General features: G+C 37.7%; 1 protein-coding gene across 3 annotated transcripts in view; it reads right to left on the reverse strand.

Moving 5' to 3' along the window:
• Window positions 1-14,902, reverse strand: part of MFN1 (mitofusin 1) — a 31,480-nt gene extending 16,578 nt beyond the window's left edge. For 2 of the 3 annotated variants that reach the window (XR_013446408.1, XM_036115909.2), the window contains exons 1-9: window positions 14,753-14,902; window positions 13,381-13,499; window positions 12,104-12,239; window positions 10,568-10,730; window positions 7,935-8,059; window positions 5,832-5,940; window positions 4,365-4,472; window positions 1,597-1,750; window positions 1,415-1,482 (exon numbers count right to left, since the gene is read on the reverse strand). Coding sequence is in view for 2 of the 3 variants with exons in the window: in XM_036115909.2 (XP_035971802.1) it covers window positions 1,415-1,482; window positions 1,597-1,750; window positions 4,365-4,472; window positions 5,832-5,940; window positions 7,935-8,059; window positions 10,568-10,730; window positions 12,104-12,239; window positions 13,381-13,492 (975 nt within the window). In the remaining variant the exon portion in view is untranslated. Of the gene's footprint in view, window positions 1-1,414; window positions 1,483-1,596; window positions 1,751-4,364; window positions 4,473-5,831; window positions 5,941-7,934; window positions 8,060-10,567; window positions 10,731-12,103; window positions 12,240-13,380; window positions 13,500-14,437; window positions 14,732-14,752 lie in introns of those variants that run through there. The other variant, XM_036115910.2, reaches the window with a different exon arrangement.
• Window positions 14,903-18,679: the final 3,777 nt, after the last annotated feature.

An 18,679-nucleotide genomic window follows, 5' to 3' on the forward strand; every position in this document is an offset into this window, starting at 1 on the left:
TTATGATCAGCCAAGGTTTAGGAACCAGTGCTCTACAGCACAGCTTTTACTCTTCTCATTCCCACTTCTTCAAGGAGATATTCTGTCTGGGTAGCAGGAACCAATATGAAAGAGGTTATAAATGCGTAAGAGAACAATATGATTTGGTAGGAGAAATCAATGACAAATACCTAACACACAAAGAAAGAAGGAAAGAAAGAAAATGTCAATAAATAAGACAAAGGGAGACAGAACAATACATCCTCTCCCCAATATTTTCCCCATGGATGAAATAACTGAGAAAGAGTAAGGAGAGCACTGAATCTTGTGAAAGCAAAAAGGAAAGAATATAAACAATGGTCTCTGAGTGACTGGGCCTTCATGTAATCTATGGTTTAGCTTGGGACAACATATGCTAATATCCCAGGGGCCTCTGACTTTAGAGAGATCTTACCAAGATAGCCACTAGTGGGCTTTCCTTATGTTTTCATCTACATAATAGTCTATCTCCAACTCACCAAATTAAAGATGGGAGATAGCAAATGTTTAATTTAAAAAATTCTGCCAAGTACATTCAACATTCATGTCCTTACTATTAAAGCTGTTACGACTTAAAGGAAGAATAATTACAGAAAGAAGTTTTTTTAAGTTCTGAAGTGTTCGTGTTCATTCATGGGTGAAAAGGGGCTATCAATCTAAGCAGAGCTAGATTAAATAGGGCTAAATAAGAGTTTGGAAATTAACATCTAAAGAACTTTTCACTCAAATGTAGGATGTTTTAATGTCTCTGAATAAAATGCCTACACCAAAATACAAGGAAGAATCCTTCCTTCCCAATGCTGCAAATACATTAGCTATTCATGTGCGCCAGTAGTTCCTACCAGATTCCTAAACTATAGGATACCCTGTATCATAATTATTTTTGTATTCTTTCATTTAGGACATTTGACATAAAATGTGGAGAATAAATAGGTGACAACACAGTTTAAAATGTAATAAACTTTTGTCAAATGACATTAACTACATTCTATATCTATCAACAGTATGGTACAAAAGAAAAAGATAATCTTCACTTTGCTCATTACCCATTCCAACAGCAATTACATTTATTTAATCTTGCCTCAAATTACTGAATAAAGAGAATTTCACTCATTGCACAACACATGCAATATCAGAAAAACAGTTTCCCATTTAAATACAACTACATAAGAAAAAATAAGAAATTACAATCTTTAATTCTCAATTCTTACGGATCATCCATTTTGCAGGGACTTCCTTTCTTCAAACTTGCTTCACTTGCTGTAGCAGTAACTATACTAAATAACAGCAAGCAAAGGTTATTTGACAAAGATAAATAGTGGAAACAGAAGATTATGATCATTCTCCAACCAATGTTAGGGTTTTATATTAGTGAATACATTCACAAAATTCCTACCTCGAAGATTTGTTCAAAATTCTGAAACTCCTGTAATCTTGCCTGGAATCCTTCAGCAAGTGCCCCACCTATAATATTTACGTGAAGAGTTTAAAACCTAGGATACAGCAAGGTAAGATTTCTAGCATGTTATTTCTATAACTATACTTGTATTTCGAAAGACAATCTATAATAATACATACCACCTTCTGGCATCCCCTGTGCTTTGTGCTTTCTAGCACTAAGAACTTCCTTTGCAGAAACAAAGAAAATACGATTCTGTGCCTCTAAAGGATCCACAACTTTAAGCTCCTCCACCAAGAAATGTAGACATCTTTCCATGTGCTGTCTGCGTACCTAGAGAAAACAGGGTACTGAAGTAATTCTAGTAATTAAACAAATGTAACTGACAGCTATGGGTCTATACTAAACTCCATTTATAGTGATATTATAATAAGTAATAGCTCCCATATTACTTAACAAATCTAAAAATTCTAATAAATAGACAGAATACTTTCTCTTAAAGTAATGATCCTTCTTTGACCATTTAAAATTCTGATGGGCCACCAAATACTATGCAGCCATTTTCCAACATATTGTAGACAAATATTAGTACTTACTGCCATGGGAAAAGGTTCTTATTTCTGTGTTATTGACATACATGACTATACTACAAAAAAGAAATGTGTATATATATCTCTGAAAATTAACAGGTGGCATGCAGGCAACAACCACAAACCAGGTAGCATTTTTATTTCTTATGCTTATTTTCCAAATTTTCTTACAATGAAGCTATTAATATCTTTGATACCAGAAAATAAGTGCTACAATTAATTTGCTATAATTAAGCTTTTTTTATTGTGAAATCAGGACATAAATGTCTATTTTTCTTAAAGCACTGAGAATTAAAGTTGGGGAGAATGCATTAGCTAGGGATTAGGGTTGCAATGTTAGGTTTAAGATTAGCACTTAGGTATTAAAATTAGAACTAAGAGGGGCACCTGGCTGGCTCAGTCAGTACAGTATGTGACTCAATCTTGGGGTTGTGAGTTTGAGCCCCATGTAGGGTATACAGATTACTTCAAACTTTAAAAATACAAAAATTAAAAAAAAAAATAGGACTAAGGGTGAAACTAGTTAGGGTTTAGTACTAGCCTCTAGGATTGTGGCTACGATAACAGATCTCTATCTTAAGACTTCAGGATATAAAACTTCATATGAAACAAAATTCCAATTTTGGGGGTTGGGGAAAGAATGAAAGCAAATAACCTAACATGTAAACAGTGATAGGATAGTGTAAATTTTAATTTTTTTTGTAAAGAAAAACTATGATCAAAATCAGAAAAAGAAATTAATCAGGCAAATTAAATATTTTTTATAGATTACAGACCAAATTCCAGATACTCTATTCTTCTCAATTTTTTTTAAAAAGATTTATTTATTTATTTGACAGAGAGAGACACAGCGAGAGAGGGAATACAAGCAGGGGGAGTGTGAGAGGGAGAAGCAGGCTTCCCACAGAGCATGGAGCCCGATGTGGGGCTCAATCCCAGGACCCTGGGAACATGACCTGAGCCGAAGGCAGACACTTAACCGACTGAGCCACCCAGGTGCCCTACTCTATTCTTTTTAAAAAGAAGTTTCTAGGGACGCCTGGGTGGCTCAGATGGTTAAGCTTCTGCCTTCGGCTCAGGTCATGTTCCCAGAGTCCTGGAATCAAGTCACACATCGGGCTCCTTGCTCGGCAGGAGCCTGCTTCTCCCTCTGCCTGTCACTCCCTCTGCTTGTGCTTGCTCTCACTCTCCCTCTCTCTCTGACAAATAAATAAAATCTTAAAAAAAAAAAAAGTTTCTAAAACCACCAGCATGACTAAAATTTAAAACAACCAAAAATATCAAGTGTTGGTAAGGATATATAAATCACTTGGAACTCTTAATCTGCTTGGGAGTATAAAGTGGTACAAGCACTTTAGAAAAATCTTGGGCTGTGTTTACTGAAACAGCATATTCTCTACCTATAATCCAGCAATTCTACTCCTAGATATATACTCACAGATTACTGATCTCTGCAGTACTGACATTTTGAGTCAGATAAATCTTTGGTTGGGAGGGCTGTTCTGTTATGAGACTTTTAACAGCTCTTAGCCTCTACCCAACAGATGCCAGTAGCACACTCCAGAGCTGTGACAATCAAAAATATCTTCAGACATGGCCAAATATTCCCTGGAGATCAAAACTGCCCAACCCCTCAGGCTGAGAACCACTGGTATATACCCAACAGAAACACATACCTATGTGCATCAAAGAGACATATGTAAGAATATGTACAGCAGCACTACTCATAACAGCTAAACATAGGAAATCTACCCAAATGCCCATCACTAGCAGAATGAATAAACTAAATGTAGTTATTCGAAGGCTGAAATATTATACAGTAATGACAATGCACTTCAACTCTGCACAAGAGTATGGATGCATATCACAAATGTAATGCTGAGTAAAAGAAACGTGACACAAAAGTAGATACTGTATGATTCCACTACATAAAGTTGAACAACCAAAAAAAATAATCAAAGGTGTTAGAAGTCATGTAAGTGCTCATTCTTGTGAGGGAGGACAGAGACTGGAAGAGGGTGCTGGGGATGTTCTGCTTCTTGAGCTGCATCCTGACACAGGTGTGTTCAATTTGTAAAATTCACTGAGCTGGACACTTAGGATCTGCACACTTTTCTGTTATGTTACACTTCAATAAAACACTTAACAAAACAGAGTTTCAATATCTAAAATGATGATATAGTACTTCTATAACAATTTTCCTCCAAAGTAGCTTAATATTCTGGTCTGTATCACATAAGCCTTTTCTCAAGTAAAAGAACAGCTACTTAGGACGTTCTATTCTATAAGGTATACTGTTTTCTCAGATAATAACGTACATGACTATATTTCACAACTTAAAAGAAAAAATAACTTACGTCTTCCATATATTCTGGCTCTGATGCAGAGGCATCCCAACGATTATTCAAAATGAAAATATTAGGCTTGGAAAGTCGCTCATTTACCTTGTGAAAAAACTGCTTTTCCTAAAAAACATCAAATACCCAAGAGTATGTTCACTTTTAACAGCTATTTTATATTTACATTTATAGTTGAAGCTCTAATCTAAAAGTTTGAACCATTTAGACAACAGTGATTAATACCCATTGATAAAGGATCCCAAAGCACTGAACATTACACTTCTCAAAGATGAGAAAATTAAATTATAAGAAGGCAAAACTGAAGATTTTCCTGCTCCTGCCATGAGTCTTTTCTGAAATTCAATTTAACAAATATTTATGTCTCTACTATTGTGCAGAACACAATCGATATTGGATATTATAGTCCATATTTTCAAAAAGCTACCTCAAATCTTTCTAAAGATTTAGACTAAGTAAATTAATAACAGTGTAAGACCTATGTACATCATAATAAGCAACAGAGAAAGGTATGTGCCTTAAATGCTATAAATACATGCTATGCTTATTCAAAGGAAAGAGACACCATATCTAGTTGGAATTAGGAAAAACTCCATAAAGAAGGGAATGGTGATAAGGATGTGCTTAAAAGTACTGATAATGGCTTTCTGAAAAATAAGAAGCTGGGAGCGGGGGAAGAATTGTGGGCAAAGAATAGCATAAACAAAGACATAGAAGTCAGAATGTACATCAAAGCTTGTTTATCAATATCCAAATAATGAGGTTGTTCTAAAAAAGATTTAAAACATTAATCAGTTCTCATATCATGAGATTATAAACAACTGTCCATGTTGTCACAGCAGCCTGGTCCACGTGATATAGATCAGGTTATACAAAAACGAGTAACAGTGGCAGAACAGAGGTCTTTGCTGATAACATCTAGGTTATAATGGTGCTTGGCCACTAATATGCTTTTGAGGAATAACAGTTTTAAAAAATCATACCACAGTTTTGGATATTAGATATCTATAAACTCTGGAGTTTATGTGGGATGAGTCTGGCTCTAGACATCCTGGATAAATAATCTAATCTATTAGGTTTGACAGCGGCGTAGAACGTACACAGGTAAGCTGGAACCTAGAGTGTACACATGTAAAGCTGTGAAAGGTTGACAAGACTAGAAGTATGAAAAGCCTAACAATTCTGGTGCCCATTCCTTCTGAAACTGGCAAATAATCACAATCAATGGCAACACCACACATGGTCACACCTTGAACTTAAAGATTTACTAGAAGCTAGAGCTATCAAACCCTAGATTCCCAATGGGAACACTCAAGAAGACCAGCATCAGCTTTTCCAGTCCCATGGAAATACAAACTCCTTTGTTCACCCTTGATTCTTTTTAATCCATGATGTGGATTTCCCTCACTTTTCAGAATAGACACTCATTTCCTACCACTCAAACATAGTAATGTGATTAAATCCTACCGTGTTCATTAGTGTTGATTCAGAGTTTGCAACCAAAACGAAGACATCAGCATCTAAGCAGAACTTATCAATCCAGCTATCCAGCTCTGTAGTGACATCTGTACCTGGACTAATGGGAGTAAGATAATACTGTATTTTATAATATTTTTTAAAAAGAAAATTTGATTATAGAAAGACATTTTTTTAAACTTTTATAAATTGAAGTCTAAAGGACAGGATTTCTACCAGTTTTTAGCACAAAGCCTAAGACATTTACTTTTTCACCTATAAGAGAGCACTTGTGGCAAGCTGATTCTGTGTTTTATAAACTTCAGTATTTATTCTGCTGACAAAGATATCTCAGAGCCTATCCAATTGACAACAAATGCTTAAAAAAAAAAATAGTTTATTTACTAAAAAGAAATAAACTTGGGTGCCTGGGTGGCTCAGTCAGTTAAGGTTTGTCTTCAGCTCAGGTCACGATCCCAGGGTCCTGGGATGGAGCCCCATGTCATCAGATCCCTCAGTGGGAAGCCTGCTTCTCCCTCTCCCTCCGGCTCTCCCCCCTGCTCATGCTCTAATAAATAAATAAAATTTTTAAAATAAAAACAAATAGGGGCGCCTCGGTGGCTCAGTCGTTAAGCATCTGCCTTCAGCTCAGGTCACGATCCCAGGGTCCTGGGATCGAGCCCCGCATCAGGCTCCCTGCTCGGTGGGAAGCCTGCTTCTCCCTCTCCCACTCCCCCCTGCTTGTGTTCCCTCTCTTGCTGTATCTTTCTCTGTCAAATAACTAAATAAAAATCTTAAAAAAAATAAAATAAATAACCTTGTGATTTTTGACAAAGTAAGTAACATGGTCAATATTTTAATCTTTTAAATCCTTATGCTTTGGATGGATGAAAAGTACTAAAAAAACCAAAACCAAAACCAAACAGGCTAATATATAACCAAAATCAAAGGTGCAAGCAGCTGTGTCCAGTACAGCTCAGAAAATATTTAAGTGCTCATGAGCATAAATAATAAAACACCCTCTGCTAAGACCTAAGTTTAATATACTATCTATACTATAAAAATTATAGTGCAACTATCTACACACTGGCTTGATGTATCCTGTGACAATGTGGCAAGATGAGAGGCTGCGGTCATGGACATAGTCTGGCCATGAAATAAAGCAAAATTAAAAGCCCATCACCAAAACCAAAACGGTTTCCATACAACATTGAAATTTTAACCGAGAAAACAAAAGAGCATACCAAAATTTTGAAAAATCATTTAACTACCTTTTTTAGTTAAGGACATTGCTTAGCAGATGTACATTATCATTTTACTTAGCACCAATGTAGTAAAAGAACACATAATAAATGAAGACTCATCAGAAGAGTCAAAACAAAATTCCAGAAGTATTCAATTAATTCTTGAACAATGAAAAGCTATGTAAACTGTCCAGTAAGTTATTTTGGGAAACGGGTCTCAGCATAAATTTTACTAGGGTGCCTGGGTGGCTCAGTCAGTTAGGCGCTGGACTCTTGGTTTCAGCTCAGGTTGTAATCTCAGGGTGGGGAGACCAAGCCCTGTATCAGACTCCAAACTCAGTGCCAAGTCTGCTTGAGGTTCTCTCCCTCTGCCGCCCCCCTCCCCCACTGCATAAGTGCGTTCTTTCAATTCTTAAAAAAAAAAAAAAAGTATTACTAGTTAAAAAAATTTACCTAATCAGTTACCTACCTCGTTATTTAGAATTAGATAATCTCTAATGCCCAGCTACTTACCCAAACTACAATCTAGAGGGGAAAAAAAGTTTCACTATCCTTGAAATTTCTAATAGAATTAGACTAAGAAACTGGCACTTTATGTAACCAGTAAAAAACATAAACCAACACCTTATCTGCTCCTTAACAATCTAACAAATGAGAACAAAGCAGCAACTAAACATTTAAATTTTTATGTATTATATGCTAAAGCAAGCAATACTATTTTTTTTAATTTTTTTATTAACATATAATGTATAATTTGTTTCAGGGATACAGGTCTGTGATTCATCAGTCTTACACAATTCACAGTGCAAGCAATACTATTCTATTAAATAAACTTTTACAAGGAGAAAATGCAATTCATATGTAATTTTACCTGTCCACTAAAACCAGGTCATCTCTCAAGAGGGCACATTTTGCCTTTGGCCAAAATACATGTACAAGACAGCCAGCTTTCAAGTCTTTGTCCATATGAAGGGCATGGGCCAGTTGATTAACTGTCTAAAGTGGAAGGGAAAGAAAAAACAAAACTCTGCTTGTAATAAAACTCAATAAAAATTAAAAACACTATGATTTGGTATATTTATTTTTGCAAAACATATACAAAAAGCAGAACTTTAAATAATCTGAAATAAAACCATCTCAGCAATCTTGAGAAACTGAGTTTTAGAATTACCAAGGGGGGGGGGGGAGGAGATATCCTTAAAACAGTTTACTCATCCACTCTGCAAAAATAAGCAGAGCTGGTAACACTCTATAAATGCCCAATAAGTGAATTCTGGCAATGGAATCCTATGTAACACCTGAAATTGATATTATATGTATGAAAACAAATTTACAATATATTAAGAGAAAAAAGGCAAGTCAAAATAGCACACATGAAACCATTTTGTTTACAAAATACAAACACATTTAACTCTATACCACAGGGAAGTTTCCACTGGCTTTAGGAAGCATGTGAGTTTTGGAGTTTCTTTTTGCCCATTTGTATTTTCTGTCTCTTCTAAAATGTACTGCTCAGTAGTAAGGGGTGAAAATAGAAGAAACATTATTAAGATAGTTTAAAAACACCAGAGTAATAAGACTAAAACAATACAAGAGAAGCTCAAGACATATCATTTTAAGAAAGGATTTTTCTCAGCAGGCAGTTATTTACTCACATAAGCCTGCTTGGACATCAATGACTACGCCTTCTCTTTCCATTTGAATTCACTAAAATATTTCTGTTTCTCAAGATGATTTCTGACATATGCTAATTTATTAATGTGTTACTTTAATACCGTTCATGTTTGTGTTAAATATACAATAGATACAAAGGGCTTAATATAAAATTAATATTCAAGGAAAGGACACCAGCACACATACAAATGAACTGTAGGGGTATCCATTTTTAAAGGGAAACATCTATTTTCAAATTGGCACAATAGTCCTGATCAGGGTTGAGGTGAATCTCCATAGTGACAATGTTAGCTAGGTTTTATTTTTGCTTGCTTTCATAAACTTTTTGATAGAATTATAAACTTGTACTAAAATCTTGATGCCTGGTCTATAAAATTAAGATAATAAAAGCACCTATCCCTGGGTGGCTCAGTCGTTAAGCATCTGCCTTCGGCTCAGGTCATGATCCCAGGGTCCTGGGATGGAGCCCCGCATCGGGTACCTGCTCCACAGGAAGCCTGCTTCCCCCTCTCCTACTCCCCCTTCTTGTGTTCCCTCTCTCGCTGTCTCTTTCTCTGTCAAAAAATAAATTAAAAATCTTTAAAAACAAAAACAAAAACAAAATAAATAAAAAATAAAAGCACCTATCTGACAGAGTTGTGGTGAGGTTTGAGTTACTGCAGGTACTTAGAATACTACCTGGTACTTAGTAAGCTTATTAGCTGTTAATATTCCATTTCTTTTACTAAGTAAACTACTACAGCACAGGACTCAAAGTCTGTACCTTAAAGCAGGCCACAACTTGAGGTAAACAAATTGAAATTTTGGAGTTGGGGAGAGGAGCAAAAGAGAATGAAGGAAGTGGATTGGAAGTAGAGAGCACAGGCCAAGAAAAAGGAGACAATTACTTTAAAATATCATATACATTTTACTTTAAGGATCTAAGGCCAGTTTGAATTCTGATTTGGTAAAAATCCTGATTAAGAAATAAGTGATTCCGTCATTTGTATGGGTTAAAACTTTGAAAATATTTTCTTAAACATCACCTCCTTTATTCCTCGTAACTAATCTGAAGGGTATTACACAAATTGAGTTACCTGAGTTAAATCAAACAGCAAACTCACAGAACAATTAACTAGACCAGTGAATTCAACTCAGTTTTGCAAAAACGAATATGGCATGGATTTTAAACACTGAACTACTGCATTTGTGGGAGAGATCTTAAGACTTAAGAGAAACTGGGGGGGGGCGGGGAAGACTTAAGAGAAAGTGATAATACTGAGAAACACTTTTTTCCCTTCTTTTGGCTAAAGGAACCTAGTGGCACTGGGTTCCTTAAGAAATTTATGAAAGGTAGGGAACTGCCATTGGCCCTTTCTGATAAAACTGTTACATTTACTCATGAATGTGCTCATAAACGTTCCAAAGATAAAATAGTTTCAAAAGGCACAGACATGCATCAAAAACATTCCAGAGCCAAATTTTTAAACAAAGTTTTCTTTCAAAAGATGAAATTAGATTTGAGATTAAATAGCAACAATACACTTCAATAATGTTGTTTTCACTGGGAACATTATTTTAAAATGTAATAAACTCTTAACTCTAATTTACTTTAAGGACAAGTTTTATTTTTCTAATAAGGTATGCTTTAAGATATATTCTTCTAATGATTTAGCTCTGAAGCAAAAAAATTTTAGAGAATTCAAAATATTAGTGATGGCTTTAAAGCTACAAATAGAAACATTAATGGTTCTTCTATCTCCAGCAATGTAGACATCTTACAATTTTTTTTAAAAAAGAACAAGGACATTATTTCAGGTACATTTTGTTGCTAATAGTCAAATATTATACCTTCACACTCTTTTTTTCATCTGATCCTTCTGTCATAAGATAGGCTTTATCTCCATCAGTTCCTTCAACACTCAGGAAGCAATTGGTTGTATGGCCAATCCCACTAGGGAGGACTTTATCCCACAACATTGCATTGATAACAGAGCTCTTCCCACTGCTTGTCCTGAAGAATATATAAAATCATGAAAATAAAACATAACAGTAAAAACTTTATTCTTTCATTGGGTCGAAGGCCAACCTTTTTAGAATTCAAACTTTGTAGAAATTTCATCAGATTGCATTTTTTACAAAAAAGTTGCCAACCTGATCTACACAGATATCAGGAATGTACATATCAGAAAAATAGAGGAACACAAATCCCACCTTTCCCATATAGCTATCCTTGCCTTTTTTATCTTTCTTGCTTCTTGTGACAATTTGAAACCACAACCCCAAATTCTTCCCATCACAAGCTGTGGTCTAAAGTCCCCATCTCCTTAAATCTGGGCTGGATCTTTTTCATATCCAAAGCTATTACCTATTTCTCCTTCTCAAATAGGACAATGGAGTCATCACCTCACCAGGAGCCCTCTTCCTTCTCATTCCCACTCCACCCTAATCTGAGTTAGGGCCTATTTCTGGACCCACCTCATACTACACTCTGTAAGGCCCTGAGAGTAAGGTCAAGCAGGAGAAGCAGACAAAAACAAACAAACAAACAAACAAACAAAAAAAACACACACAAAAACCCAGCACAGCTTTGTGGAAAAGGTTTAAAGGGCATAAACAGGGCACTTTAGAAGAGAATAAATGAGAAGGAATACTTTAGATACAACAGTCAGGGAAGGTTTCTGATGTTGTAACATTTAGGATGAGATCTGAAGAGTGAGAAAGAGCCAGACATAGATAAAACAAGGCAAAGGGAATTCTAAGTATAGGAAATCACAAGTACTAAAAAAGCCCTAAGACGGGCTTAAAAGTTAGTTTAGTGAGTAAATGTTTCTGTTGATACTCAGCACATGATACGGGCCTACTCATCTGTCTTCGAATCCCTAGTGCCTAACAGAGTGCACAGTACACAGGAAGTTAACAAATGATTCTTAAATGAACATGAGCTGTGTCAGAAATCGCTCTATCACTCCAGATAGTTATGTTAACAAATGGCGTTTCCTATTCTCCCTCTGGGAATCGTGAGGCTGAGAATCCTTTTGGAAGACACACCTGATAATTAAGAGAAACTTTAGAAAGTCACAAGTTATGCATATCATTTATCTGTATTTCTATTCTTTGGACTGGCTAAGAAGCTAATTCTTAGACATCAGCATCCTTAAAAAGTAAAAATACAACTGACCTTTAGAAAGTTTCATTTTATACCAAGAGCTAAAATGAACAAATGCTTTCTCATGCTAATAGCTTTAACATTTAGCAAAGGGAGAAACTCTTTGTGGCGCAAGGGTAGGAATACCACTTGCTGAAATATCAGAAACAAAGTTGGAGATATGACTTAGAAAAGCTGATTTCTGGAAACTACCCTTGAGAGAAACAATAAAGGATTACCTGCCAAAAAATGCCACTTTCATATGTCTCCGAGACAGCACCTCACCAATGATGGAAAGCTTGTTTCTATAACCCTGTATTTCTATCAGATCATCCTCAGTAGCTATTTGATCAAGTTCTGGATTCCTGTATGTTGCTACAAAATTGAAATGGTGTTAGAAAAAGTGACAAAAATGAATATTGGGTTAATTATACAAGGGAATATCTAAGATATGCACACATTTCGCATATTTTGGCTCTGCTCTACATTAACATGGCCATTTTGAAAAGTAAAAATGCCACAGTATCTGAATAAAAGGTGAATGCCTTGTTGCAACAGGTCATAAGAATCCGGCCCCCAAAATATCAAAATGATTAAAAATTACAGGGGCTATCCTCAAAAAGTTTGACTCTACCAACCTACCAAATGTTTCCCCAATGTCACTGAAGTATATAGAATCCCTCGCTTTTCATTGTACCCTTGACAGTCATGTAATCTTAAGAACCAGAAAAGATTTCAACAGTTACCTCCAAAGCAGTATTCCCCAGTAAGACATTCCTCACCAACCTTGTTTGAACAGTTACACTCACTTTAAGAAAACTTCTTTGTCCCTTTCCCCCACCACATTCCAGCCTCATCTGAGAAGATAGGTCTGAGATCTAGGCTGACAGCCGACTTGGGGAAGAGATAAGTATAATGGCTTAAATGTGGGCTGCCTGATTTTTAGTCTGGGCATTTACTAGCTAGGTGATCTTGGGCAAGTTGCTTAAATTTTCTGTGCCTCGGTTTCTTCATCTTTAAAATAACTGCAATTAGGGACACCTGGGTGGCTCAGTTAAACGTCTGCCCGTGGCTCAGGTCATGATCCCAGGGTCCTGGGGCAGAGTCCCACATTGGGCTCCCTGCTCAGAGGGGAGCCTGCTTCTCCCTCTGCCTGCCGTTCCCCTTGCTTGTGCCCTCTCTCCCTCTCTGACAAATAAATAAATAAAATCTTTAAAAAATAATAAAATATAATAATTGCAATTAAAATCTGTCCCAGCATTGATATGAGAATTAAATGCATTATTAATATAATAAAGAGCTTAGTGGTATCATACATACAACCACTTATATCTTAGGTTATCAATACCACTTAATCTTCTTCCTTTGGAGGGCAGAAAAGGATTTTATTTGTTAGGGCATCTCTCCAAGAATATAGAGCAATGCCTCGTATAGGTGTTCAGTAACTAAGGGTGAAAGGATAAAGTACCTGCATATACTTTCAACCATATTCTTTTCAAAACTTAGAGAAACTAACCTTCAACAAAATGGGATCCTTCAGTAACAAACTCCAGTAATTGGTCAAAGATTGCAGTAATTGCCCTCTTGGCCAGCACAAAGTGCTTCAGTGGAGAAGCAGTTTCTGCCATTATGTTACTGGGGGAAGAAAATTAAAAGTTAGAAAAGTACAAATTAGGGGTGCCTGGGTGGGCATCCGACTCTTGGTTTCCGCTCAGGTTGTGATCTCAGGGTCCTGAGATCCAGCCCCACGTCAACCTCCATGCTGGTGGGGCGGGGGGGTCTGCTTTCTGCTTAAGATTCTCTCCTGGCCCTTTCCCGCCTCCCACTCTCTCCTTGTGTCTCTCTCTAAAATAAATAAATCTTTAAAAAGAAAAAAGAAAAGCACAAGTTAAACTATATGATAAAGACATGCAAATTAATGACACCATCCTACCACATTAACTCCCCAGTGAAATAAACTGTCAAAATACTTTTGGATAATTTTTTGAGAAATGTTTTAGACAAGCAATTAAAGACTACTTTTCAGTGACAGCCCATTAAAATAACTAACTCTATTGGCCAAAATCTTGGTTGCAATTTCTACCTTATTTCCTTTTGGTGAAGATGAAACTAATTGTGGAAAACTGTAACAGGGTTAGTGAGATAAAGCAAGTTCGCAAACAAGTTTCTCAACCTGGAGCTCTAGCGGGTGGAGGTGGATACCCAGAATGAGGAAACAAAATTCCAGTACCATAATGTAATTCCGACCTTGAAAAAAAATTAGTTCTCATCACAAGAAATAAGCAGGCAAGGCTTAAAGCGAGCATTAACGTTTCCAGCCAAAGCACCAAGAACTTCAAAGAATGTAAGTTATAACAAATTTCCTTTTCTGGCAACTTCTCATGAAAAAGACACCAAACAAAAACGATTACACGCCAGTCTACTCCCGGTATGTATGCGTGTGAAATGGAGCAGAGTGGCCACAAAAAAAAGGCCGAGCCTTCCAGAGGGTCAGGAAATGACTTAGTGAAGGAGCTGCGTGGGAAAAGCGGGGTGAGGGCAACGACCCGGGTCAACCGGGTGTGAACACCTACCTTGGGGAAAGGCCTTCCACACCGGGCGCTGGAGCCCCGCCCGCAGAGCTAGGGACCGGACCTCACCACCGCCCCGCGAGCGCCAGCCCCAGACCCGGCTCCCCAGGCCCCGGGCTCCGGCCTCGCGGGCTCCGCGGGCTCGACCCGGCCGAGGGCCCCGCTCGCAAATCCGCTCGCTAGCTCCTTTCCCGCAGACCGGCGGCGGCGCCTCGTCACAGAGCTCCGGCGCACGACTCCCCGCCCCCTGTCCCTGGCCGCACGAAGGTCACCCCGAGCGAAGTGAACGGGCCGACGGCCGAGGCAGCGAGCACTCACACTGTCCCGGCTCCAACTTGTCACCCGGCAACCGCAGACCAGCCTCAGCCCCCAGGCCTCCTCATCCTCCCAGGAGAGGCTGGGAAAAGGAGAGGAGGTGGGCGGAGTGCCATAAGGGCGGTCACTTCCGGTTTCTTCTCCGCCCCGATTTTGTTTGGCTCCGTGGCCGGAAGTGGAGCTACGCCGACAGCCATTTTTCTTAAGGGCAGAAGGCTGGGCTTGTTGGGGCTGGGGAATGATACCAGAATGGTGTCCGTTCTCGTGTGTCGGCCTCCCGTCTCTTCTTCCATCAGTCTCCAAAGCTCTGCCTAGTTTAGGCATAGCAAGCTTCCACTTTAGTGAGGGAGATCTAAAAAGGAGGTGGGGTGAACTGGGATGAGGTGGGGTTTGGGCTGCCAGACAAAAGGGATTTCTGCTTGCCGCAGCAGCCCCAATAAAGGAAAACCCTTTGACCGCTCCAGTACTCTCTTCTGTTGTGTAATTGGCTTCCTGTACTCTCTTCTGTTGTGTGATTGGCTTCCTGGGCTTGGAGTATGGCTCTGTGTGTGTGTGTGGAATTAATTACTTTAGAGGTGAGACTTAGGAAATTGATATATTGTTGAGTGTTTTTCAAATTTTATACTTAAGAATCACCTGTGATCTTGTTAGACCTGGCTTCCTGGGCTTGGAGTATGGCTGTGTGTGTGTGTGTGTGTGTGTGTGTGTGTGTTGAATTACTTTAGAGGTGAGACTTAGGAAATTGATATATTGTTGAGTGTTTTTCAAATTTTATACTTAAGAATCACTTGTGATCTTGTTAAGCTGCACATTCTAATTCATTGGGTCAGAGATGAGGCCTGAGTGTGCATTTCTAACATCCTTGGAGAGGGGCTGCTGCTGGTCTATACCCGGCATAATAGTTGGTCTGGAGGTTTCTTTCCAGAGCTAGTAAGTGAGATGCAGTTTTGCAAGTGAAGTCACTTCATCTTTGTGAGCCTCAGGCACTTCATCTATAAAACTGGAGTACTAATAATACCTACCTTGTAGGTTGTGAAAATTAAATGGGTCAATAGCATGTAAAGTGCTAATAACACTGCTGGGTATATAGTTAGAACTGGGTAAAGGAATATTAATATTCTATTGAAATAGATGAATATCAATTAAAAAATGAAATGAGATCATTTCAGATATGCTTCCTACTCCAAAAAAAAAAAAAAAATGACAATGGGATAGACTATCGGAAGAAAAATGAGAAAAATTGAATCACATAGGGTGATCCTTTCTGGGGAGATATTTCCTTGATTTTTCCCAGGAAGCCAATCCTTGGAATATTAGAGGAAGAGTGCCCCCAAACAGTGGGAATCGGAAGTCCAAATGCCCATAGGAAGGAGAGTGGTATGGTGGGTGAAAAAGAAAAGGCCAATGTATCTAGGATCCAGGGAGGGAGAAAAAAATGTGGGAAGTTTAGAGAGGTAGGTAGCTGTAGAATCATATAGGCCAAGATCAGAAGTTTGGATTTTATTGTAAGTGCAATGGCTAGCTGTTTTAAACTTGGGGACTGATATGATTTACATTTTAAAAGGTCACTTTGGTTGCCCTGTAGGTAGTGGACTCTACCAAGAGTCCACACAACGTTTATTAAAGGGCCAGCCCACTGGCTGGAATTAGAGGCATTTAATTTAAAAAATGGCTTTTAATATCAGTAATATACTAAAGCCCTAGGCATAGTTGAGAAATAAACTGGAATCATTTGACTTCAGTGTTCTATGCTTTTTTAATCCCTTATCTTGTTTCACCAATCTCTCTCCACACCATAAACAAACACACACATAAACAGTATGCTAATCATTCAGCTAGGAATCCTGATATTGTACTTCTATCAGAATTTGTTTTCCAATAAAGATCTATTTCAGGGCGCCTGGGTGGCTCAGTTGGTTAAGTGTCTGCCTTCAGGTCAGTTCATGATCCCAGGGTCCTGGGATCCAGCCCTGCGTTGGGAATCCCTGCTCAGCAGGGAGTCTGCTTCTCCCTCTACCCCTCCCCCCCCGCTCATGTGCTCTTTCGCTCACTCCCTCTCAAATAAATAAATAAAATCTTATTTTAAAAAAAGATCTACGATAGAGAAAGATGTTTATGTAAGAAAACTTTGCATTACAATGTAAATGACCACGGGCAGTCGCATACTTGGCCGGTGGGAGAGTTACAGTGTGTATCAGTCAGGATTCAGAGGGCAAGAAATTTATCACAAAGAATTTTCTTCTGTGATTGTGAGGGCTGGCTAGGCAAATCCAAAATTTCTGGAGCAAGCTGTCAATAAGGGCAGAATGGAAATTCTTCTTCCTTCCTTTCTTTTCTTTTTTTTATTAAGAGGCAAATTCAGTGGCTCTTAAAGGGGCAGAATGGAAATCCTTGGGCAGGACCTGATACTGCAGGCCACAGGCACCATTCCTTTTTAGGAAAACCTCTATTCTCCTCTTAAAGCCTTTTAACTGCTTGGGTCAAGCCTACCCACATCATCCCAAAATAATTTTCTTTACATAAAGTCAACTGCTTGTAAATATTAATCACTAATACTTTCCCAGAAACACGTAGATTAGCATTTGATTGAATAACTGGGTATTATAGCCTACTCAAGTTGACACATAAAATTGTCTATCACATTGTTATGGACTATTTGGGAAAATTATTCAAAATTTATGATGTGTGGGACACCTGGGTGGCTCAGTCGGTTAAGCGGCTGCCTTCAGCCCGGGTCATGATCCCAGGGTCCTGGGATCGAGTCCCACATTGGGTTCCTTGCTCAGCAGGGAGCCTGCTTCTCCCTCTCTCTCCCTCTGCTTGTGCTCTCTCTGTCAAAAAAAAAAAAAAATCTTCAAAATTTATAATGTGAAGATCTTTTGACGCAGCAATTCTAGGAAAATAAACAAGTGGACAGACACTTAGCTATAAACATATAACCAAATATTATAAATATATTTAAAAATACAAATAAATATTTAGTAAAATATTATTTAAAACCATGAAAAATTGTAAACAATCCAAGTGTCCCCCCAAAGGAGATGGGTTAAATAAATTATGGTATGTGGACAGTCTGGAATATGATGTAGTCATTAAAGTTTGTTTTAGAAAAATACTTGACACAGATATATTCACCAATATATAAAAATATTTTTGTAAATCGTGCAACACATATATTTTATTTCTGGATGATGATATTACATGTGATTTTTTTTTCCTTTGTAGTTCTCTGTTTTCACATTTTCTATATTAAGCATGTATTTCTATAATGAGAAAAATATAAACATAGTTTTTATTTTTAATTCCTAATAAAATATATACATGTCTAGTAACAATTCTGACTGATAAGCACTATAATTTACAATGTTAAGGCATTAAGCAAAGAGGAATGAAATTTTAAGGACGAATTTCAAACATCAACCAGCACGTGGAGGTTGAAAGCATTCACCACCTTTAAGATCTATTCATATGTTCATTCAACAAATACACGGATTGAAGAAGAAATCTTTTTTTTTTTTTAAGATTTTATTTATTTATTTATGAGAGAGAGAGAAACAGCATGAGAGGGGAGAGGGTCAGAGGGAGCTGAGCTGGGAGCCTGATGTGGGACTCTATCCCAGGACTCCGGGATCATGGCCTGAGCCGAAGGCAGTCACTTAACCAACTGAGCCACCCAGGCGCCCTGAAGAAGAAATCTTTTAATGTAGAAGTGTGGAACTCGAAATCTGAAGACCTCAGTTCAAATCTAGACTATGCCACTTAATAGCTATGTGAAATCCTTAACTATTCAAATCAGTTTTGAGTATAGGGAATCTCAAAAGGAACTTTTGCTTTATTCATATTATTCATATTCAAAAATTCATGAATTTTTAAAATCATGACAGTGTCCCTTTGTTAGTTCTGTAAGTAATAATTACATGTTTATATAAT

This window comes from Halichoerus grypus, chromosome 1, assembly GCF_964656455.1.
Source record: "Halichoerus grypus chromosome 1, mHalGry1.hap1.1, whole genome shotgun sequence".
Lineage (NCBI taxonomy): Eukaryota > Metazoa > Chordata > Mammalia > Carnivora > Phocidae > Halichoerus > Halichoerus grypus.